Genomic DNA, 25,463 nt, shown 5'->3' on the forward strand with positions numbered 1-25,463 from the left:
TACCCGTGGGTTGGGTGCTAAGGCTACCAGCAGTCTCTACACTTGGCAAGCCTGGGGGGCAGCCAGACTGACCAGATAGCCTGACGATAAGCCCCGGTGACACTGGGGTGGCCTTCGCATCCTGCTGGGCAGGTTCGGGAAGTAGAAAGCTCATGAAAAGGTGCGTTACGGAAGGAGGCAGTGGAGTGATGTGTACTTGTCTTCCGGAACAGTACTTATATTGCCCCCACCTGGGCTCAGGTAGCGGCCAGTAAGCTAATTTAAGCCCCAGGCTCGCGCTCGGGTCGGGGTGGAACACTGCTCCCCTCTCCTTACATCCCCATCTCTCTGCCGCCACTGCCGCCGCCCGTGACCCGGTGACCCCGGAGGTCCGTCTGGGGCCCGTGACCCCGGAGCACCCGGCATCCGGACCCCCCCTCGCAGGCGCAGCCGCTATTAAGACAGGAGGCTAAAGGGGAGGAGGAGGAAGGGGAGGAGACAGGCGTCCAGGGCGCCTGGGGAAACGGCACGGCGGAGCAGCGGCGGCGGGGCTGGGGGGAGGCCGCTGAAGCGGTCGCGGCCGAGGAGGGGCAGGTAGAGGCCGGGGGCACCGCGGGGTCAGGCTCCCCGGCGGGCGGCGCGGGTGGCGGCCGCGGGGACTGGCGGCCGCTCCTCGCCTGGCTGCTGCGGCGGCGGCAGCTCCAGTGCTGCCCCTGTGCGGCGCCCCTTCCCCGCTCCGCCGCGCGCTGTTGTCATGGAGGAACCAAGATGGCGGCTCTGGCCTACAACCTGGGCAAGCGGGAGATCAACCACTACTTCAGCGTGAGGAGCGCCAAGGTGCTGGCGCTGGTGGCCGTGCTGCTGCTCGCACTGTGCCACCTCGCCTCCCGCCGCTACCGAGGTGAGCGGGCCCTCCCCCTGCCCGGGCCGGCTGGGGGAGGAGGCGACGCGGAGGCTGGAGGCAGCCCCCCTCGCCCGACACACGCCCACGCTCATGCGGCCGCCCGCCGGCGCGCCCAGCCCGCGGGGGAGGAGGTGCCCCCAGGTGGCCCGGGCGGCGGGCCAGGCGTCCCCGACCGACCGAGCGGACCCCAGTACAGGCGGCCACGGGTAGAGAGCCCATGGTCCTGCGCCCCACGAGTAGTCTGCGCTGCGGACGGGGGCGCTTACCCGGGCCTGGCCCAGTGGCTGCTGGGGTCCCGGCTCCTGCGCGGGCTGCGCCGGGGGAGACGCGCCAGGCCCGGGGCTCGCGTGCAGGAGGCGTGCAGGCGGCCCTCCGGGGCCACCCCCGGGCGCGTGAAGGCCAAGGCCGCCCTGCAATGGGGCACCTCCGCCCCAAGTAGGGTCACCCATTCTGCATCCTAGGGGATCAGCTTTTTAGCTTTTGTTTTATTCGGCCTCTGCCCTGGAACAGCGGGGCCAAGCTGTTTGACAGCGGTATGGGCCGCCCCATTTTCCTTTGCCGCCGGGTGACAGCTGGCAAAAGATGCTCTTGGCCAAGTGGAGGAGGTGTCACCCAGGCTTTGTGATTCAGAAGCGTTTAAAGCGTTCTGGTTGCACACTTTTTACAAAGTAAAGCCACTGGGGCAGATATTTGAAAAGAAGTTACAGGTTGACAGGAGTTGAGTTGGGCTATGAAAACAAGTTGGAAGCAGTTTGAGAGGAGGTCTTCGGTGTGGGTTTTGAGACTGGTGTAAAGAGGAAAAGGAAATACGACCTCCTTGTTTCAGAACGAATTATTCTTCAGTCATAAGGGGCATTTACTTGTCCTTGTTGATTGATTTTTTTCTTCATTTTCTCTGTAAAAATGCTACTAGGTTAGAGTTTGACAGGCTGAGGGAAATTAATAACGATAGGATCTTTTATTTGTGGCTCTTAGTATTATCGAAGCCATTATCTGGACAGCTCTTGGTGATTGTGAGATTAATTGGTCAAGATGTAATGTGTAACAGGTGCGCATTTAACGCATTTCCAGTTTAACTTCACACCTACTTTGGCAAAATATCCAGTAAAGAGGCCACTGGAATCTGAACTCTTCTCATTTTAGGGAGTCTTTCAAAGTGAAGGACATTTTGATCAATTCTGCTGTTTTGTTTCTGCAATGCTTGAGAATTAAAATTCTTATACTCTAGTACCATAGTGGATGAATAGCCCTTTATATAAATACACTAAATCGATTGAAAAAGATATTTATACCCTTTTGGCCTTTCTCCTCCAGCCTCCTATAGATCACCGCCACATGACCTGGTAAGACTTTGTTTCATCTGCAGTTGCTGTAACAAGTCCAACACTTATATACACAAAATAAAACTAGCAATTTGATGCATTAATTTGTGGTAATTATAAAGAAAATTTTCTGACTGCTATCATTTTATGCTATTTTGGTATAAGACGACAGTAATCTAACTCAATTTTATGTATGTGGTAGTGGAGATAAATTTTATAACTGGGATGCTATGGTCCTAAATGTAAACATCTAGTGCCCCTCACCTCCCTTTTTAAAACTGTGCTTTTATCTTTTGATAAGCTTGGACCCTAATTATTTCATCCTTTCAAGTTCTCTCATTAGCAGGGAAAATAGAATGTCAGATGGAAACTTATGAGTCAGTGTAGCAATCTGGGATTGTTTATAAAGCCTCCTCCAGAAGCTAGTCATCAGCTTTCGTAGGTGCTTTAGTGTCTTGAGTGTGAAGCAGTACACCTGGTGTGTGTACATGCCCATACTGAATGTCAAGAACTTGAGCCAGAGACAGTTTGGGAAAAATAACGATCTTACCAGGCACTTTTTAGCCAACCTCATGCTTTGGCAGTGTGAAACTGAGTCAGATGCAGTGCCTTTCACACAAGGATAACCATACGCTTGAATCATAGTATCATAAATCTTTAGAATAAGAAAGGACCTTGTATTAGATATAGAGGTTTAGGCTATATATTAAAATCTTCAATGCATGCTTATGAGTTTGCCTCAGGCAAGGTAGACTGAATGCAGTTGGAATACACATATTCAGTATCTCTTGCTTTACGAACTGCAGAAAGTAAAACATTACACACTACAGGAAGTAAGGCTTGGCAAAACTACATGCTATCATTGAGCACTTATTATATGCCGGGTGCTCTTCTACTAAAGGTTTTACATCTTTTAACTCATTTTGTCTTTACAACCAGTCAATGAGGTAGATACAATTACCAGATTTCATCCTCCCCTCTTCTTTCCCCCACCTTTTTTAGTATCTCTGTAATCAAGATGAGTTTTTAAAACTTTGATTGCATGTCAAAGTTTAATTGATAACATTTTTTCCTACTGTTATCTAAAATAATGGTGTATTTTATAATCAGTGGTCTTAGATTCAGCTAATTACAGTATTATTTACATTTTAACCTTTTTTTTTTTTTTTTACATTTTAAAAATGAGGCATGAGAGGTTAAGTTGCCTAAAGATACAGTTAGTCTGACTGAGCTAGGATTTAAAACCCAGTTAGTCTGCCTCATGTCATTATGTTATATTCTGCCTTTCTCAGAGCCTCTTAGACAGTGGTGATGTATAAAAGGTGGAGTGAGAAAGCATTTTCCAGCGGGACATGGGTTAAACCATTTAAAAATACCAATTCAGCCTCACAGTGCCAGACAAGAGTTTTCTTATCCTTTTTCCAGTAAATGGTGATTTTCTAAAAGTTGCGTGTGTAAAGCTTACTTTTTATTACCTATGTTTATCTTTTCTCCTTCTTCCAGAACTCCAGGCTCACAGTCCAAATATGCTTTGCCCTTTTGCATATCTCATAGATATCTGATTTTCTCTGCCTGCAATGACCTGTCTCTCTCCTTGAAAGAAAGTACAGATTTTTCTTTCAAGTCCTGGTTCGGATGTTACCAGCACAGAAGTAGGAATTAGGAATTCAGTGTTTCTACAGTAACTAGTACACCCTTATCATTTTGTATTATAATAATTTGTATCTGACAGCCCCACACAAACTTTGAGCTTCCAAGGGTATTTTATTCATCTTTTAAATTATCAGAGCTTAAGGTAGGAACTCCATAAACACTTATTGAATAAATAGATTTTCAAAGTCCTTATTTCCTTCTCTTTTCCTCCTTGCATTTCGTTCTTTTGGTTTTAATTTAATTTCGTGTTCTAATAGCATGTTCTGATCTCAACTTTAGAAGGTAGAGTTTTGTGGGGCGGGTTGCATTCTTAATATTATTTTCACAAAATAGAATGACCTTTTAAAAAAGATTCTTTTAATTTTATTTTTTCTAAATTTTAACATTACTGAATCACAAAATGTCCATTAATATTGTGATTACAGACTAAAAACATCATTTCTGTGACAAGAAGCCAGTATCTGTAGCCTTAAGGGTAGTTCCAACCTAGATGAATTTGAATTTTTTAATAGAGTTAACTTGCTTCAAACGTCTTAATTTTGTTGAAATCTAATTCTAATCTAATTCCTTTCTACCACTAGGGATATTAAATGTTAAATGTTAAATATTATTGCATGTTTTGGAGAAAAATCAGTTCAAAACTTCAGAAGTTAAAGCAAGAAAGAAGTAGCTCTAGGTCTCAGCCTTTTCTTTCTTTGACTGCTAGAAAGATCCTGATCTACATGACACAACTTGTAATGAGGCACTCCTAGCTTATCTAAAGAAAAATGTAAATTGTGATTTTTCAGCACAGACGAAAGTATAACTTGCTGAATTTTAGGCAAATAAAATATTCTGCAGATCATATTGTAAACTCTATGATCTGGTATTTTCATGGTGGATAGTAAGAAATGCTCAGCCTTGGCAGGATGATTAAGTCTAAAGTTTCAACGTGCCAGAGGTATTCTATTCAAAGGAAAATAAAAGCTACGGTTTATTTAGCACATCAGATGTTTTCTTTAGTTCTATTTTGTTTTTCAGTTTTTTTAAAACTTGTTTGTCTTTTTATTTTGTTTGCTCTTAGTATTTTTCTATTATAGAAAAATCATGCATGAAAACCTGAGACTTTAGGTTGACAAACCAGAATGCTTATGCTTAAGATAACAGAATGAAGAGGAAGACAGCTATTCATCTAGATAATCTTTGTATTGGAGATAGCTGAAGTAGATAATTCTATCCCTTTAGTTGCTTTTTTTTTTTTTTAATTGTGTTCTTAGCTTGATTTATCTGAGCACTTGGCAACTTTCATTTCACGCTGGTTGTATTAAAGTAGCTATCAAAATTATATGAAGCAATTGAAAATAATGACTGCATTTTGTTTTTTTTTTCTTTTGTTTGGGGTGCTTCTGGGTAAATTTTGAAAGGAAAATAATGTGCTAGCAGATGTTTACATGTAGTTAGTATACATAATAAAAATGTGGCACATTAACTTATTTTAACATTTAGATTTACATTTAGTGATTTGATTTTAAAAATATTTCCTTCCCAGGAAAAGAGAACTAGTTTTAGAGTATGGAATTTTGTGGAGTTTTCTTTTTTTAGATCCGGTTAATTTTTAAAAATCAGATAATAATAGTATTATTACTGCTACTTTCATTATTTTGCTGACAAATATATAAAAGCCAGTCTCCTCTTGCCTTGTCAGTTATCTAATTAGCAATTCTTTTACTTTCCTAACAGTTCGTCATATTACATTCTCTCTATTAAAATAGCTGGTTTAGTTTCTGTCTTTTGAATGGACCTTAACTGATGTGATACAGAGAATATTAATTTCAGATACAAGGATTATTTTTTTTTTAATTTGCAGTATAAAATATGAAGAGTCACCATTAACTAGCATTCATTACCAGGTTAAGAACTTCTTCCCTGGAAAGACTAGTAGTCTCTACAGTACTGTGTTTATAGTGTCTTTTGGTTAGTGACAACTGCAAATCTGTTTTGCTATCAGGTTTTTCTAATGTGGGTTCTTGAGATTAGAGCTTTTGTTTTCTACTAGCTGAACTACTGAAAAATAATGTCTGAGTATTAATATTGAAGAGAGGAAGAAGAGTTTGGCATTTTAAAACACATTTTCTGGTGGAGAAAATTGGTTATTTTAAGATGTTGGTATGGTACTTCAGTCTCCACAAAATCATATTCATAACCCATAGACATGGTTAACAAAGAGTGTAGTCCCACACACTGAAGACTGATCAAGGTGTGTTCCTGTTTAGGCTTCTATTAAAAAACAAAAATCAAGTAACAACACCACCAAAAAAAAAAAAAAAAAAAAGAAGGGATAAAGAAGAAAGAAAAGGAAGAAAAACTTCACAGAATTAATACCAGTTATTTACAACTTCATATAACTTTTTTAGAAAATAGATGGGTTACTAACTTTTCACTTAGTTTAATAGATGTATTTAAAGAGGTAGAAGTGCTATAAATATGGAATTTTCATCCTAATTTTAAATATTTACTAGATTTTTAATAGGATTTTATTATATGGCCATTATAAAAGAATGCAGCAGGAGTGCTGTTTTTAGGAAATAATTGTGTGTTCCTTTAGTCCTTTTTTTTTTTACTCCTCCTTTATTATATAGCGTAATTTTTTAGAACTAGAATTAGTTTTTAAGAATTGGAAAGAATTAACTGATTATTTATAGTTTCCTTAGATGTTATTAAAAAATCTTTCAAATACAGGAAAAACAGCTCAGGCTACATATGTAACTGCAAAAATGTAATAATTGGTATTCTACTTCCTTATCCAGTTTTTCACCAACAGAATAATGCAGTATTTTCACTTTTCCTTCCTGTTCTGTTTTAGAATTTATGACACTGTGGTATCAACACTTTCATTATTTATGCATACCTGTCTTGTATTTGTATCACCGTTATCTGTATGTTGACCAGATAAATGGATAACTGGATTGAGAAAAGAGATGTGTTCTTCTACTTTAAAAATCTTTGGGTCTTCCCTATCCCCACCATTTTGTTCTGTAGTATTTTTACCAGATGCCCTATCCTGACCTTAACTATTTGTAAAACAAATAGAGATCGCTGTTGACTGTTAATAAAGAACTAGAGATCAAATTTAAAAACACATGTATTTTATCATAACCCCACAGTTAATGTACACATCTCGTTTTTCCCTCATCCATTTGACATATTTGAACTTTTTTAATGTCTCCAATCCCCTTTTTAACCACGTACATTGACCATGTACATTAAGCTAATGTACGGTAAAATGGCCAAAGGAAGCAGGGTAGCCATCTGTCCCAGTTTACACAGGACTGAGGGGTTTTGCAGATGTGGAATTTTCTGTTTAAAACTGTGGCAGTCCCAACCACACTGGGAGGAGTTGGTTGGTCATCCTAACGGAGGCAAGAGACAATCGAGAGAAGTGGAGGGGCTAAATATTAACAACAGCATTCATTACTGGTACTGATCATGTGTATCTTCAGCCACCATTTGACTAACATAGTTTTAAGTCTTATCTTTGTGAGATTGCAAAAGGATGAAATTTTATTGAGCTTTTTCCGAAGTTCTTGCATAAGTCTTCCTTTGCACATTTACAGAATAGGGATACCCTACTTCCAGGGAAGCTGTGAAAATTAGGGAGTAGATTTATAAAATACTTCAGTATTTACTAGGTTTCCAGATATGCTAATGCACTGAGTACTATAATAGTCGAATAGGAAGTCATTTCCAAAGTCTTCTCTTTTATCCCTTAAACTTTTCTTTCCCAACTAGAAGTAGGAGTGATAAACAGATATAAAGGCTAGTTTGAGGCAAGGTGATGTCCTTGGAAGGAAAACCTGAAGCAGAAGGAACTACCAAAGCAGTGAATGTAGCTTTGGGGATGAAGTATTTTCTAGGTAAAGTATCTGTCATTAGTGGCTCTTATCCTCTTGAATAATATATTAATATTTGCTTCTCATGGATGAGTGATATGTACCTAGAGGGTATAGTGAAGTATAGAAAACTGTACTCCCTCATCTCAAAGGCTTAAATGGGGTCAAATAACCAACATATAAGAATTTAACTATTGTTTACAACATTATTGTGTTTAATTACTATAGGAAATGATTCATGTGAATACCTTCTCTCAAGTGGCAGATTTCTTGGAGAGAAAGTTTGGCAACCTCACAGCTGTATGATGCATAAGTACAAAATCAGGTAGTTTCTTCATTTTGTTGTTTGTTTTCTTTTCTAAGATGGGTCTTAATATCTGCTAGAAAAGTGTTGGTGAATCAGGGAAAGTGATAGATGGTACCTCTCTATGTGATGGTAGAGAATTGCTGACAGGGTAGGAGTTAGGGGTGAGTCCAAAGGAATATTCTCGCTCTAAAGCATTAGGGAAAGCTTTGGACCAATCTGCTTTTTCTCAGGTGAGAGATAACCAGGCCCAGGGCAATTGCCCGTGAATGAAGGACTCTTGCTTTGGGACTTGTATAGCTACCTCATGGAGTTATTCTGAGACAACGGATATAAAGCACTTACTATGGTTAGAGTACATCTGAAACACTTACTAGATGAGGGCTGTTATTATTGAGAGTTAGTCGATCATACACGGACTGGTAGGTTAAACCTGGCCACCTATTTCTAAAGAAACATAACTGTGTATGTAATAATGCTGTACTACTTTCTTCACAAATTATGTGCTTTGAAAAGTGCCAGTATGCTGATTTTCCTTATTCTAATTGATGTCTTTGTTGATTTCAGTGAAGCGAAGAACTGCCTTGTAGATAAACATATTGCATTTATTGGAGATTCCAGAATTCGTCAGTTGTTTTACTCTTTTGTAAAAATAATTAATCCCCAATTTAAAGAAGAAGGAAATAAGGTAAATTTTGTCTATTCATTTCATTAGCGTATTGTTTTAGAAGTTAGCCAACTGAATAGTTATAGGAGGAATGTGCCCTTTCACATTAACAAAAGGAACTATAAAATTTTACTTTGGTTTTAGGAAAGGTGGAGGGGGAAAACAGGGACAATTTGCCATAATGGGGAACATAAGAAAAAGAAGTGGTGGGTAAGGTATTGGCAAGCTTTTCATTGACTTAAACTTTTCATTTTCAGAAATATTAAAATTCTTTCCATGGAAACCTTTTCAAAAAATTGTAGAAAGAACAAAGAAGAAATATCCCTTATCCCCCTTTTAATATTTTGACATATTTCTTTTCAGACTCTTTTGGAAACAAAATTGTAATAGTTTAGCATGTACAATTTTATATCTTGCTTCTATCCCCAGCACTTATCACAGTTTACCATATTATACAATCAATGTACACATCTTCATAATGGCAACATATTATTGAATGGATATAATGTGATTTTATATAATCTTCCCTTTTCTTAACTTTTTGTAGTTTTCTAATTTTTTTTATTTTACAATTTAAAAATGGACATTTTTATTACATTTTTGTGTGAAAACTTTGCTTTTTAAATTATTTCCTTAGGACGGAATCTTTACAATGCAAATACTAGTTTAAAGAATATAAATGCTTTTAAAATTATTGATTATATTGTTAAACTGTTTCAATCTATACTGTAAGTAGCAATGTACATTGGGACCTAATTTTCTGTAACCTTTCTAGCACTAGGCATTCATGCTATATAGTTAAAATGACAGTGTAACAAATTTCTGCTCTTCTTAATTTCTCATTTTAAAAATATGTCTTTTTTTAAAAGCTAACAAGGATGAACATCTTTCTGTTAATCAATTTGTTAATTAGTTAATTTTGGGGGAATTATCTCATCATATCTTTCTGTTTGTACATTTTTAAGTGAGCTAAGGTTCTAATCCCTGCCTTCAGTTGCATGTGGTTGGGAGTGGGTAATGGCAAGAAGAAAAAAGTAAAGTACAAAAAGTTCAGAATTGTAGGGGTAATATCTCATGAATTTATGATGAAAATCTATCTGTACACATCAACTTGCCTAGCGGCAAGGAGTTGAAAAATCAGGGACTTAACAGCTTAAGTAGCTAGTTTCACAGTGATGATGGTAATGGATACTAAGTCTTTAGGAACTACTCCTTGTGAGAAGAGTCTATAGGCTATTAGAGATTTTGTCTACCAGGAAAAGCTAGTATAGATTTTAAAGCTGAATAATAGAAAATAACAAAGTCAACCTTTCATTTTATTTGGTATCTATAAATGTATTTTCCACTTGTATTTATACATACAAAATTATACAGAAGAGTTGAAACTATTTAATGACCTGAGATTCTTACAGTTTAAAGTAAAAAACTTAGTAAACATTTAAAAAACAGGTGTCTGATTTAAAAAAACATTTTTAGTATTTCTAGGCCTAGAATAGTGTGACTCTTGAAAATTGGAATAATGTATTTGGCAACAGTTAGTTGAAAAAAATCTGTAATGGTTTAGTCTATAGCCAAAAGTAGGTACAATATGGTACATTGTTTCTGAGCTCTATGTTTCCAATTTTTATTTTTTAGCGGTTTCTAGTTATCCCACAATTATCAGACAAGATACATGTTATTTTATATGCATTTTAAAAAGAAACAAAGACAGTTTGTCACAGTCTTAAAGAGACAGTTATTGTGAAACTATTTAGATTAAACTGATAGTGGAACATTTGCCAAATTGTATTTTACTTATTCTCTTGTCTCTGAACACCTTGAGGACAGAGATTGTGTATCATCATTATTTTTTGAATATGTTTCTTGTGCCTGGCATGTTGTGAAGTTAATTTTTTTTTTTTTTTTAGCCTTGGTAATGGGATTCTTTAGGTGGAATAGGAGTATTGAAGATAATATTTTTTTGAATTTATTTCTTTTCTGTATTGGGGCAAATTTTTTAAAAAGGAAGCTGTAGAGCAGGATTTTCTTTTTTCAAATTATATTTTGTGAAAGACTAGTTCTGTATGAAGTTCTGGTCAAATACGTTTGGGCAGAGCCAGATATCATATCCCCCTCTTAGATGGTTTTAATTTAGGCTAGGATATTAAAAACTTGAAAAGTCTTGCTGTAAAGAAACCTGTTTGTGTTACTTCCAGCCAGAGGGCAAGGTAGATACTCTGGGGGCCTCTTCCACTTCAAACCAACTAGATCCTAGATTAAAAAAATACTTGTTGATGTATTTCTAAATGGGAGACACACCCCCAAAAAGGAACAAACTGTGAGGCAAAACCAGAGATGGGAACAATAACAGTAGGCGTGCAATAGAGATTCAGGTTGCCCTAAAGACAGATGCCAGTGGCTGCAATACCCTATATGTAGAAAACTAAGCTTTGAGCCAGCATATTTATCAATAGTAATATTGGGAGCCAGAGGACAGTAGACTAATAACTTTAAAGTTCTGATAGAATGTAAGTTTCAACCTAGAATTGTATCCCTAGCATACAGATTCCTCTGTTCTTGAAATATAGGACATTTTTCAGATAAACAAAAACTATGAGGGTTTGCTGCCACATTAAACTTATATTAAAGGGTTTTCTAAAGAATAAACTTCAAGAAGGAGAGAAATAATTCAGAAGAAAAATGATCTGAAACAATGGTTAAAGAAAATAGTAAACTTGTATATAAATCTAAACAGTGTCTGTGTAAAATAATAATGTCTTTTTACACTTTACAAAAAGACAGTACAATAGCATATAAATCAGAGAGAGATGACCACAATTAAAGTGTTCTAATGTCCTCTTTACTATTTAAGGTATTATTTTACTTTTTTTTTAATTCATCAACAAACTACACAATACACTTTAATGTTTTATTTTATTTTTTTATTTTTGGCTGCATCAGGTCTTCGTTGTGGCGTGTGGGATCTTCATTGCAGAACACAGGATCTTTTTTTGTGGTGCATGGGCTCTTCCTTGTGGTGCACGGGCTCTTCCTTGTAACACATGGGCTTTTCTCTAGTTGTGGTGCGCGGGCTTCTCTCTAGTTGTGGCGCACGGTCTCCAGAGCGTATGGGCTCAGTAGTTGTGGCACGCAGGCTTACTTGCCCTATGGCATGTGGGATCTTAGTTCCCTGACCAGGGGTCCAACCCGCATCCCCTGCATTGGAAGATAGATTCTTTACCACTGGACCACCAGGGAAGTCCCCAGGTATTATCTTACTTTAGAACTTAAGTTAATGATGCCCTTTAGTCCAAGGGCAAGGACTAAAAGGATAGAATTAAGGTGGGTAATTCCAAACCAGAAGAAGGAAAAAATTAAAACCAAACTCATCTAATACCAAATATAATGCACACATGTACATACACATGCACACATGCATATATATACTCCGATACACACACATACATATATATATGAACATTTATATGTACATGTAAAAATCAGTGTTTACATTTCATATGTATGTAAAAATATGTGTATGTGTTAGGGAGCTAGAAATCAAAAAGTAAGATAATAGAAACATTTATAATCAAAATAAATGTAAGTAGTCTAAACTTGTCAGCTAAACACAGATTTTCAGATTGATTTTAAAAAGAATTTTCTGCTGCTTAAAAAGATACCTAAAACAAAAGGACATAGGAAGGATTTAATTTAAAATGAGAAGAGATTTACCAGACAAATATTTATTAAAAAGATAAGTTGTATTAATATAAGACAAAATAGATTAAGAGGCAAAAGCATTATTGGGGATACTTTTTAGTGACAAAAGATTCAAATCACTAGGAAGATTTTGAATTGTAGGCATTTAATAAATTAGCCCTAAAATATATAAAGCAAAAGTTAATATGATTACAGTGAGAAGTTGACAGATTCTCTACCACAGTGGGAGAATTACTCACTGCTCATGCAATTAATAATAGTGCAAGCAAATAAGTAAACATAGAGTAGACTTAATATGCTGATTTTACGAACTTATAGTTCAATACTTAAGATATACACTAAGATATCAGAGAATATATTTTTTCAAAGCACACATGAAATCTTTTTGATCACATATTGGGCCATTAACCAAGTCCTGACAATATCAGAGAATTGGTATCATTCTCTCTCTGTTAGGTAAGTTCCTTTGTATTCTAACTTATTCTGATAAAAATTCTAGAATCCTACAGTAAATGTTTCAATGGTAAAATGCTAGACACATTTCCATTAAACTCAGGAAGAAAACAAGGAAGTCCATTATTGCTGCTTCAGTTCAATATTGTATTAGAGATCCTTAGCCAAAGAAAGATAAAGTTGTAAGGATTAGAAAGAAATAAACTTGATATTTTATAATACAGTTATCTACACAGAAAATCCCAAAGAATCTATAGAAAATTTACTAGATGTAATAAAAATTTTAATAATATAGCTGATTATAAGGTAAATTTATGAAAATTAATTGTAATTCAATAAAGCTGTTAAAAATTAATTGCATATCTACTTGTCAGGAATATAGAGTTCAAAAATGTTATTTAAAATATACTGTGTGCAATAATAACAAAAAGCACATAGTACATAGGAATAAACATAGTAACTAAGGAAGGTGTATATGCAGAAAACTCATGAAATTTTATTAAAAGGCAATTTAAATATAATTAAATGGAAGTTATGTACTGTATTCTGGAATGGGAAGACTCAATATTGTAAACATGTCAGTTATTCTCCAATTAATCTATAGATTCAAAAAATTCTAACAGGATTTGTTGTAGAACTTCACCAGTTCATTCCAAATTTTATATGGAGGGCACTGGACCAAAAATAACTGCAAGAGATCTAAAGAACAAGGTAGAAAGGACTTCTCCAATATCAAGACCTATTTTAACTAGACATCTTTTAATTAAGAAAATGTGGTATTGGGAGAGCTAAACAAAGAAATCAATGGAGCAGAATATACAACTCTAAAATAGACACAATCATATACAAAAAAAACTTAACAGATATGCCATTGAAGATCCATAGGGATAGGAAAGTCTTTCAATTAATGATGCTGAGTCAATTGGTTATATAATGGAAAAAAGTGAAATTGGACCCTTACCTCACACCATCAAGTATAATCATTTCTAGGTGAATTTAGACTTAAATGTGAAAGTCAAAACTTTGGAACCTTTAGAAAAAAATATAGAATATCTTTGGTACCTCAGGTAGGGATAAGTTTCATACATAAGAAACAAAAAATGCTAACCGTAAAATAAAAGATGAATGCGGGATTCACGTTCTTTATGTGTTCATCAAAAGATACCTTAGGGCTTCCCTGGTGGCGCAGTGGTTGAGAGTCCGCCTGCCGATGCGGGGGACACGGGTTCGTGCCCCAGTCTGGGAAGATCCCACATGCCGCGGAGCGGCTGGGCCCGTGAGCCATGGCCACTGAGCCTGCGCGTCCAGAACCTGTGCTCCGCAACGGGAGAGACCACAACAGTGAGAGGCCTGCGTACTGCAAAAAAAAAAAAAAAAAAAGATACCTTAAAGGAAAAAGACAACTATAAACTGGGAGACGATATTTGTTGCATATATCCAAGAGATAAAAGGAACCAATTAATAAAAAAGACAACCCAGTAGAATAAAAAGAGGAAAGGCATGATCAGGCATTTCACAGAAGAGGAAATATAAATCCCAGTGTAAATCTAAAAGATGTTTAACCTCATTAGTAATAGGGGAAATGCAAATTAAGACCATAGTGAGATAGCATTTTATACCTACTTTAGTGGCAAAATTAAGTTTGACAATGGCAAAAAATATAAAGCCTAACAAGATGTATTAGAGAGGCTGTGTCTCAAACCACTAGTGAGGGTACATTGTTACAAACACTTCAAAAAATAATTTGCGTTATTATGTGAGGTGAACATTTGTATAGTCTATGAACATTTAGAACTATTACAGAAAGTGACTCATGTAAAGAGATGTTCAACAGGGTAACTATCAGTGCTGTTTATAATCTAGATTTGGTGCATTGTATCAATTAACCTAGATTCTAAAAAAATAACGAATATAATATTTGATGTGTATTGATAAATTGATATATAAAATGAAACTAAAGACACATGACAACTAAATGCAATACCTGTTGTTTTTTCTTTTCTTTTTTATTGAAGTATAGTTGATTTAAAATGTTGTGTAAATTTCAGGTGTATAGCAAAGTGAATATATATATTCTTTTTCAGAATTCTTTTACATTATAGGTTATTAAACAATACTGCGTATAGTTCTCTGTGCTATACAGTAGGTTCTTGTTGGTTATCTATTTTATATATAGTACTGTGTATATGTTAATCCCAAACTCCTAATTTATCCCTCCCCCCACTTTTTCCTTTGGTAACATTAAGTCTGTTTTCTATGCCTGTGGGTCTATTTCTGTTTTGTATATAAGTTCATTTGTATCACTTTTTTAATTCCACATATAAGTGATATCGTATGATATTTGTCTTTGGTTCACATCACTTAGAATACTAATCTCTAGGTCTATCCATGTCGCTGCAAATGGCATTATTTCATTGTTTTTTATGGCTGAGTAATATTCTATTGAATATATGTACCACATCTTCTTTATCTACTGCTTTGTCAGTGGACATTTAGGTTGCTTCCATGTCTTGGCTATTGTAAATAGTGCTACAATGAACACTGGGTGCATGTATCTTTACAAATTATGGTTTTCTCCGGATATATGCCCAGGAGTGGGATTGCTGGATCATATGGTAGCTCTATTTTTAGTTTTTTAAGGAACCTCCATACTGTTCTCCATAGTGGCTGTACCAAATTACATTCCCACCAACAGTATAAGAGGGTTCCATTTTCTCCACACATTCTCCAGCATTTATTGTTTGTAAAGTTTTTGATGATGGCCATTCTGACGGGTGTGAGGTGATACCTCATTGTAGTTTTGATTTGCACTTCTCTAACAATTAGCAATGTTGAGCATCTTTTCATGTGCTTTTTGGCCATCCATATATCTTTGGAGAAATGTCTATTTAGATCTTCTGCCCATTTTTTGATTGGGTTATTTTTTTTTTTATATTGAGGTGCATGAGCTGTTTGTATATTTTGGAGGTTAATTCCTTGTCCGTTGCATCATTTGCAAATATTTTCTCCCATTCTGTGTGTTGTCTTTTTATTTTGTTTATGGTTTCCTTTGCTGTGCAAAAGCGTTTAAGTTTAATTAGGTCCCATTTGTTTATTTTTGTTTTCATTACTCTAGGAGGTAAATCCAAAAGATATTGCTGCACTTTATGTCAAAGAGTGTTCTGCCTATGTTTTCCTCTAAGACCTATTAGTATCCGGTCTTACGTTTAGTTCTTTAATCCACTTTAAGTTTACTTTTGTGTTTGGTGTTAGAGAATGTGCTAATTTCATTCTTTAACATGTAGCTGTCCAGTTTTCCTAGCAGCAGTTACTGAAGAGACTGTCTTTTTTCTATCGTATATCCTTGCCTCCTTTGTCGTAGATTAATTGACCATGGATGCTGCATTTATTTCTGGGCTTTCCAGCCTGTTCCATTGATCTGTATTTCTGTTTTGTGGCAGTACCATGCTGTTTTGATAACTGTAGTTTTGTTGTATAGTCTGAAATCAGGGAGCCTGATTCCTCCCACTCCATTTTTCTTTCACAAGATTGCTTTGTCTATTCGGGGTCTTTTGTGTTTCCATACAAATTTTAAGATTTTTTTGTTCTAGATCTGCAAAAAATGCCTATGGTAATTTCATAGGGGTTGCATTGAATCTGTAGATTACCTTGGGTATTATAGTCATTTTGAAGATGTTGATTCTTCCCATCCCAGAGCATGGTACAATATATCTTTCCATCTGTTTGTGTCATCTTCGATTTCTTTCATCAGCATCTTACAGTTTTCGAAGTACAGATCTTTTGCCTCCTTAGGTAGGTTTATTCTTTCTGATGTGATGGTAAATGGGATTGTTTCCTTAATTTCTTTTTCAGATCTTTTGTTGTTAGTGCATAGGAATGCAAGAGATTTCTGTGTATTAATTTTGTATCCTGCAACTTTACCAAATTCATGGATGAGCTCTAGTAGTTTTCTGGTAGCATCTTTAGGATTTTCTATGTGTAGTATCACATCATTTGCAAACGGTGTCAGTTTTACTGCCTTTTTAAAAATTTTGGATCCCTTTTGTTTCTTTTTCTTCTCTGATTGCCGTGGCTAGGACTTCCAGAGCTATGTTGAATAAAAGTGGCAAGAGTGGACATCCTTGTCTTGTTTGCTGATCTTAGAGGAAATGCTTTCAGCTTTTCACCATTGAGTATGATGTTAGCTGTGTGTTAGTCATATAAGGCCTTTATTACGTTGAGGTAGGTTCTGTCTATGCCTATTTTCGGTAGAGTTTTTATCATAAATGGGTGTTGAATTTTATCAAAAGCTTTTTATGCATCTCTTGAGATGACCATATGGTTTTTATTCCTAAATTTGTTGATGTGGTGTGTCACACTGATTGATTTGCAGATATTGGACAGTCCATGCATCCCTGGGATAAATATCACTTGATCATGGTGTATGATCCTTTTAATGTATTGTTGGATTCAGTTTGCTAGCATTTTGTTAAGTATTTTTGCGTCTATGTTCATCAGTGATATTGGCCTGTAATTTTCTTTTTTTGTGGTATCTTTGGTTTTGGTGTCAGGGTGATCGTGGTCTCATAGAATGATTTTGGGAGTGTTCCTTCCTCTGCAATTTTTGGAAGAGTTGCAGAAGAATAGGTGTTAACTCTTCTCTAAATGTTTGATAGAATTCACCTGTGAAGCCATCTGGTCCTGGATTTTGTTGGGAGTTTTTAGTCACAGTTTCAGTTTCAGTGCTTGTGATTGGTCTGTTCATATTTTCCATTTCTTCCTGGTTCAGCTTTGGGAAATTGTACCTTTCTAAGAATTTGTCCATTTCTTCTAGATTGTCCGTTTTATTGGCATATAGTTGCTTTCAGTAGTCTTTTATGATCCTTTGTATTTCTGTGGTGTCCATTGTAACTTATCCTTTTTCATTTCTAATTTTATCGAGTTGAGCCCTCTCCCTTTTTTTCTTGATGAGCCTGACTAAAGATTTATCAATTTTGTTTATCTTTTCAAAGAACCAGCTTTTAGTTTCATTGATCTTTTCTATTGTTTTCATCTCTATTTCATTTATTTCTGATCTGATCTTTATGATTTCTTTCCTTCTGCTAACTTTGTGTTTTGTTTATTCTTCTTTCTCTAGTTGCTTTAGGTATAAGGTTAGGTTGTTCATTTGAGATCTTTCTTGTTTCCTGAGGTAAGCTTGTATTGCTGTAAACTTCCCTCTTAGAACTGCATTTGCTGCATCCCATAGGTTTTGGATCGTCGTGGTTTCATTTTCATTTGTCTCTAGGTATTTTTTGATTTCCGCTTTGTTTTCTTCAGTGATCCATTGGTTGTTTCGTAGCATATTGTTTAGCCTCCATGTGTTTGTGTTTTTTATACCTTTTTTCTTGTTAGTTGATTTCTAATCTCATAGCATTGTGGTTGGAAAAGATGCTTGTTATGATTTCAGTTTTCTTACATTTACCCAGGCTTGATTTGTGGCCCAGTATGTGACCTCTCCTGGAGAATGTTCCATGTTCGCTTGAAATGAATGTGCATTCTTCTGCTTTCAGATGGGATGCTCTATAAATATCAATTAAATCCAATGGTCTGTGTGTCATTTAAGGCCTGTGTTTCCTTATTAATTTTCTGTCTGGATGATTTTTCCATTGACATACGTGGGGTGTTAAAAGTCCCCCCATTACTGTGTTACTGTCAATTTCTCCCTTTATGTCAGCATTTGCCTTGTATATTGAGGTGCTCCTGTGTTGGGTGCATATATATTTACAATTATTATCTTTTCTTCCTGGATTGATCCCTTGATCATTCTGTAGTGTCCTTCTTTGTCTCTTGTAACATTCTTTATTTTAAAGTCTATTTTCTTTGATATGAGTATTGCTACTCCAGCTTTCTTTTAATTTCCATTTGTTTGGAATACCTTTTTCCATCCCCTCGCTTTCCTTCTGTGTGTGTCTCTACATCTGAAGTGGGTCTCTTTCAGACAGCCTATATACGGGTCTTATTTTTTGTATCCATTCAACCAGTCTGCGTCTTTTGGTTGGAGCAGTTACTCCGTTTACATTTAAGGTAATTATCGATATGTATGTTCTTATTGCCATTGTTTTGGATTTGTGTTTATAGGTCTATTTTCTTCCTTCCCTCTTTTGTTCTCTCCTTTTCTGATTTGATGACTATCCTTAGTGTTGTGCTTGGATTCCTTTTTCTTTTTTGTATGTGTATCTATTACAGTTTTTTGGTTTGTGGTTATCATGAGGTTTTGATAGCAGTCTATATATATACATGATTGTTTTAAGTTGCTGATATCTTAATTTCAAATGCATTTCAAATATCCTGTATTTGTACTTTCCTTCTCTCACAGTTACTGGTTTTGGTGTTATATTTGTATGTGGGTGTTTTGCTACCTTTACTCTATGTTTGCCTTAACTGGTGAGTTTTCCCATTTCATAATTTTATTCTAATTGTTGCCTTTTCTTTCCATCTAAAGAAATTCCTTTAGCATTTGTTGTAAAGCTGGTTGGGTGGTGCTGAATTCTTTTAGTTTTTGCTTGTCTGTAAAGTTTTTGATTTCTCCATCAAATCTGAATGAGAGCTTTGCTGGGTAGAGTGTTCTTCATTGCAGGTGTTTCCCTTTCATCACTTTAAATATATCATGCCATTCCCTTCTGGCCTGTACAGTTTCTGCTGAAAAATCAGCCGATAGTCTTATGGGGATTCCCTTGTATGTTATTTGTTGTTTTTCCCTTGTTGCTTTTAATATTTTCTCTTTGTTTTTAATTTCTGTCAGTTTGATTACTGTGTTTCTGGGCATGTTCCTCCTTGGGTTAATCTTATATGGGACTCTCTGTGCTTCCTGGACTTGGGTGACTGTTTCCTTTCCCATGTTAAGGGAAATTTTCAGCTGTTATCTCTTCAAATATTTTCTCAGGACCTTTCTCTCTCTTCTCCTTCTGGGACCCCTATCATGTGAATGTTGGTGCATTTGACATTGTCCCAGAGGTCTCTTAAATTGTCCTTGTTTTTTTTTTTTTCATTCTTTTTTCTTTTCCACAGCAGTGATTTCCAGCACTCTGTTTCCAGCTCACTTACCTAATTATCCATTCTTCTGCCTCATTTATTCTGCTGTTGATTCTTTCTAGTGTATTTTTCATTTCAATTACTGTATTCTTCATCTCTGTTTGGTTGCTCTTTATATTTTTCTGCCTCTTTGCTATAAACTTCTTGTACCTTCTTGCTCTGTATATCCATGCTTTTTCTGATTTCTTGGATGATCTTTACAATCATTACTCTTAACTCTTTCTCAGGTAGATTGCCTATCTTTGCATCACTTAGTTCTTCTGGGTTTTTTTCTTTTTCTTTCATCTGGAACATATTCCTCTGCCATCACGTTTTGTCTAAATTTCTATTTGTATTTTTATGTGTGGGGAAGTTTAGTTATGTTTCTCGACCTTGGAGAAGTGGCCCCCTATAGGGGATGTCCTATGTGTCCCAGCAGTACTCTTTCCCTCTCATTACCCAAGGTCCAGTGACCAGCTGGTCTCAGGGTAGGTTCTGACCTGCGTTTGCAGACTTGGTTCCACAGGCTGCCAGATCGTAGTTTTCTTGCTTCTGGTGTCTGCCTTATGGTGGGTTAATCTGGTCTAGATGTTTGTGCAGACTTCTGGTGGGAGAGGCTGGTGCTTGCCCACTGGTAAATGGAGCTGGGTCTTGGCCCTCTGGTGGGCAGGCTATGTCAAGGGGCATGTCTAGAGGTGGCTATGGGCTTAGGAAGTCTTTAGGCAGCCTGTCTGCTGATGAGTGGGGCTGTGTTCCCAGCCTGTTGATTGTTTGGCCTAAGGTGTTCCAGTCTTGGAGCCTACAGGCTGTTAGGTGGGACCTGGTCTTGATGCTAATTACCCAAGAAAGATGTCTGTCTCCAGCAAGAGTTCAAGTAGAGGAACACTCCCCAATATTATACCACCAGCTTTTATGACCCCAGAGAGAGCTACAGATGCCCAAGCCTCCCAGGAGACCCTCCAAGACCAGCAGGTAGGTCCAGTCCAGTCTCTTATGAAGTCACTGTTTTTGCCCTGGGTCCTGGTGCTCACAAGACCTTATGTGTGCCCTCTAAGTATGCCCTCACAAGACCTTGTGTGTGCCCTGTTTCCCCCATTCCTGTGGAGCTACTGCAGTCAAGCCCCGCTGGCCTTCAAAGCTAAATGCTCTGGGGGTTCCTCCTCTCGATGCTGGACCCCCAGGCTGGGGGCCTGACATGGAGCTCAGAACTCTCATTCCTGTGGGAGAACTTCTGTGATATAATTATTCTCCTTGTGGGTCACCCACCCAGGATATGGAATCTGATTATATCATGACTGTGCCTCTCCTACTGTCTTGTTGGGTTTCTTCTTTATGTTTTTGGGTGTAGAATATCTTTTTTGGTAGGTTCCAGTCTTTTTTTAATCCATGGTTGTTCAGCAGTTAGTTGTGATTTTGATGTTCTTGTGAGAGGAGGTGGGATCAAGGTCCCTTTTCTCCACCATCTTGTTTCCAATCGGGTACACAATACCTGGTTTTAATTGAATTCTAGATTAAAATATAAGAACTATAGAGAAGACATTATTGGGCAATTAGGGAAAGTTGAACATGCACTGTATATTAAATTAGATAATATCAATGTCAAATTCTTAGGTGGGACTGTAGTATTGCAGTTATGTAAGAGAATGTACATATTCTTTGGAGATGTGTATTTAAGGGTGAAATTGTTATTATGTCTGCAGTTTACTTTCATATGGTTCAGCAAAGGAGAAAAACTATGTATAGAGTGGGCCAAAAACTGCCTTTGGTTTTTTAAGTAAAAATAAAAGACACATTTTTCATTTTCACCAAGAATGTTATTGAACAGTGTGTTCACTCTTTTGTTCCACTACCTTCTGCGATTTTTCAGGCAACTTCATAATTCCATCTTCCCAAAACTTTTTATCTTTTTGAGCAAAGAACTGTTCCAGGTGCCTTTTACAGGCTTCTCGGGAATTGAATTTTTTTCCATTAAGAGAATTTGTAAAGACCTAAATAAATGGAAATCCAAAGGTGCAATGTCTGGTGAATACGGCAGATGAATCAGAACTTCCTAGCCAAGCTGTAACAGTTTTTGCCAGGTCATCAAAGAAACGTGATCTTGTGTTATCCTGATGGAAGATTATGCATTTTTCTGTTGACTAATTCTGGACACTTTTCGTCAAGTGCCACTTTTAGTTGGTCTAATTGGCAGCAGTACTTGTTGGAATTAATCATTTGGTTTTCCCGAAGGAGCTCATCATAGAGAACTCCCTTCCAATCCCACCATATACACAATATCCCCTTCTTTGGATGAAGACCGGCCTTTGGTGTGGTTGGTGGTGGTTCATTTCGCTTGCTGCACGATCTCTTCCATTCCACATTTTGTACCGTATCCACTTTTCATCGCCCGTCACAATTTGTTTTAAAAACAGAACATTTTCATTACATTTCAGTAGAGAATTGCATGCGGAGATATGGTAAAGAAGGTCTTTTTCTCTTAACTTACGTGGAACCTAAACATCAAAGTGATTCATATAACCAGGCTGGTGCAAATGATTTCCAAAGCTTGATTTGGATATTTTGAGTATGTCAGCTATCTCCTGTGTGGTATAACACTGATTGTTCTCAATTACTGTTTTGATTTGATTGCTATCAACTTCAACTCGTCTACCTGACCATGGAGCATCGTCCAGCAAGAAATCTCCAGCATGAAACTTCACAAACCACTTTTAACATGTTTGATCAGTCACAACACCTTCTCCATACGCTGCACAAATCTTTTTTTGCATTTCACTTTTTGAAATAATGAAGCATAATATGCCAAAAACGTCGCTTTTTTTCTTCATCTTCAGTGTTAAAATGGCTACACAAGGGGCTTCCCTGGTGGCGCAGTGGTTGAGAGTCCTCCTGCTGATGCAGGGGACACGGGTTCGTGCCCCGGGCCAGGAAGATCCCACATGCCGCCGAGCGGCTGGGCCCTTGAGCCATGGCCGCTGAGCCTGTGCGTCCAGAGCCTGTGCTCCGCAATGGGAGTGGCCACAACAGTGAGAGGCCCGAGTACCGCAAAAAAAAAAAAAAAAAATGGCTACAGAAAAATTCACCAATTTAGATATCTTTTTTTAAATGCACGCTGATATGATAGCTGTCACATAGAATCTAACAATTGTTTCGAATGAAGTTAAAGACAACTAAGTGCTGCTAGAGCCACCTAGCGGAAAAAACTGAACTAACCTTTTGGCCCACCCAATACATGTGGTGCGTAGAGACACGTGAAGCTAATGTAGAAAATATTAACTATTGGTAAAGGGTATTAACTTTGCTATAAGAAGTCTGAAATTTTTCAAAATTAAAAGTTGAAGTGAAAGCCAACACAACGGAACAGTATATCATTTGAAGATGCGTATACATGTGACAAAACTGTATAATAAAAAAGAAAGCAAAATAAAATTCAAGATGGTTGTTCTCTTTGGGCAAAGCACGGAATTCGAGAGGGAGAGGGCCATATAGGTCATTCCATGTGTTGGTAGCATTCTGATTTGTGCCATGGATTCACAAGTGCTTATTTATTTTTACTGTGCCTTGTGACTTACATATATGTGATATATTATTTTGTATATAGCAAATGTTATATCAAAATAATAAAGGAAACAAAGATTGAATTGATTGAATTAACTGTGCTATGCAAAAAGGAAAAAGAAATTTCATGACACACTATTTCTCTAAGAATTTGTTAAAGGTTAGAATGGAGTAGGAGGAGAACACCTATATGATTTTTCTCTGTCCCAGTATTTCCCAGACTTATTTGACCAAGAAAGCTCTTTTCATATATCATACCTTAAAGTTCTGTTGAATTAATGGCCTCAAGAGTCCTTTTGGGGAAAAACGGTACAAATGAACTTATTTACAAAACAGAAGTAGAGTCACGGATATAGAAAACAAACTTATGGTTACCAGGGGATAGGGTGGGGAGGGATAAATTGGGAGATTGGGATTGACATATACACACTACTATATATAAAATAGATAACTAATAACGACCTGCTGTATAGCACAGGGAACTCTACTCAGTACTCTGTAATGACCCACGTGGGAAAAGAATGGATATATGTATAACTGATTCACTGCTGTACACCTGAAACTAACACAACATTGTAAATCAACTATACTCCAATAAAATTTTTTTTTTTAAAAAGTCATTTTGGGAAAAGATGCTTAAGCAGAACTAATAAGAATTTTAAAATTTAGCTTGTTGATAAAAGCAAACTTTATTTCATTATAAAAGCAAATAACTGGTTAAATTAATGAAAACATTTCAACCTTGGTTTTAGGAAGAGAATTAGCTTCTTATTAACCACCCCTGTTCCATCCTGGATATTTAACTATGAAAGGATTTTTATTCTTTTTATGGAACACTTAGTTACAAGAAGTTGTAGTCTCTGGATTTTAATTTTTTTCTACAACTGGACTATTTACTGTCTTCTAAGTGAAATCTACAATAAACTAGAGTCATATATGTCCATTCCTGTTTAGACAGGGCCTGTACTAGTATATTGGTGAGAATAGACTAGATGTTGCTGCAGCAGCAAACCATGCTACAGTCTTAATACTTAGCACTGCTTGTCCTAGGTGGTTTGGCAAGGGGCTTTGCTCCATGCAGTCATTCAGCGATTTTTGCTATTGGAATTTTTACTATTTTCTAGTTGTACCATTTGGGACATTCAACCTCATCAGTCTCTGTATCAGGTTAAGGCAGAGACTAGAATTGCCCTGCAAACTTCAGCCTGGAAATGACCCATATTACATCTAGCCATATTACATTGGCAGCAGTCGGTCTCTACCATAGATAATAATACTAGGATTAAATTTGAATCATGGGAAGCTTGGCAAAAAGATAATTTACATAGGCATGTTCACATACCTGCTTATTCATAGTTGGAGTTTTATCTTTACATCTTAGATGTTGAAGATCACATATAAACAGTTTAATATCACTTATTTTTTGGCAGTCTATGCAGGTCTTTTCCCCTTCAGGTTGAATGCAGTTAATTGGGATATGGTGTATAAATGAGTCAACAAAAGCAGCTAAAGGAGGAATTATTTACATACAGTTAATCTACACATTAATATTGCTCTGTTGACTCTCCCCCTTTTTTATGGCAGCATGAAAACATTCCTTTTGAAGACAAGACTGCATCAGTTAAAGTGGTAAGTTCATATAACAGTAAGCTAAATGTTATAATGTTGAAACTATTCATTGGTTAATTTATTTGCAGATCAGCTAATGCTTTGAACATGCTAAATGTGTTTCAGTGTATTGGGAGTAGATAAGTAGATTAAGATAATTTCATAAATGTGTACACTATTTTGTGTAATAACATAGAAAATTTGGTCTCTCAGATTTTTATCCAGGAAAAAATAATCTTGTACGTTAATTTGAAACCAGTATGTATTTAGGATCAAAGTTCATAAAAGAACATATATTAATTTCTTGAATTCCCAGTCACAGGTGACTTCTAGATACTGAGAATACAGATGGGGATCAAGACAACAATGTCCTAGATCTAATGGAGTGTATGAGTCATTATAGTTTTCTACGTGCAAT

At 36.9% G+C, this 25,463-nt stretch overlaps 1 protein-coding gene across 3 annotated transcripts in view; it reads left to right on the plus strand.

Annotated features, from left to right (window-relative positions):
* The first annotated feature begins 531 nt into the window (after positions 1-531).
* CASD1 (CAS1 domain sialic acid O acetyltransferase 1) overlaps positions 532-25,463 on the plus strand; it is a 75,666-nt gene continuing 50,734 nt past the window's right edge. Inside the window, exons 1-4 of one of the 3 annotated variants that reach the window (XM_089917644.1) lie at positions 532-880; positions 7,956-8,052; positions 8,599-8,719; positions 25,022-25,066. In XM_089917644.1, the coding sequence (XP_089773770.1) occupies positions 748-880; positions 7,956-8,052; positions 8,599-8,719; positions 25,022-25,066 (396 nt within the window). In that variant the 5' untranslated portion in view covers positions 532-747. The remainder of the gene's footprint in view (positions 881-7,955; positions 8,053-8,598; positions 8,720-25,021; positions 25,067-25,463) is intronic. The other 2 variants (XM_022586176.3, XM_022586168.2) reach the window with 2 other exon arrangements.

The sequence above is a fragment of the Delphinapterus leucas genome, chromosome 9 (assembly GCF_059928025.1).
Source record: "Delphinapterus leucas isolate spDelLeu-1000000601 "Yukka" chromosome 9, BTC_Dleu_Yukka2, whole genome shotgun sequence".
Taxonomy (NCBI): domain Eukaryota; kingdom Metazoa; phylum Chordata; class Mammalia; order Artiodactyla; family Monodontidae; genus Delphinapterus; species Delphinapterus leucas.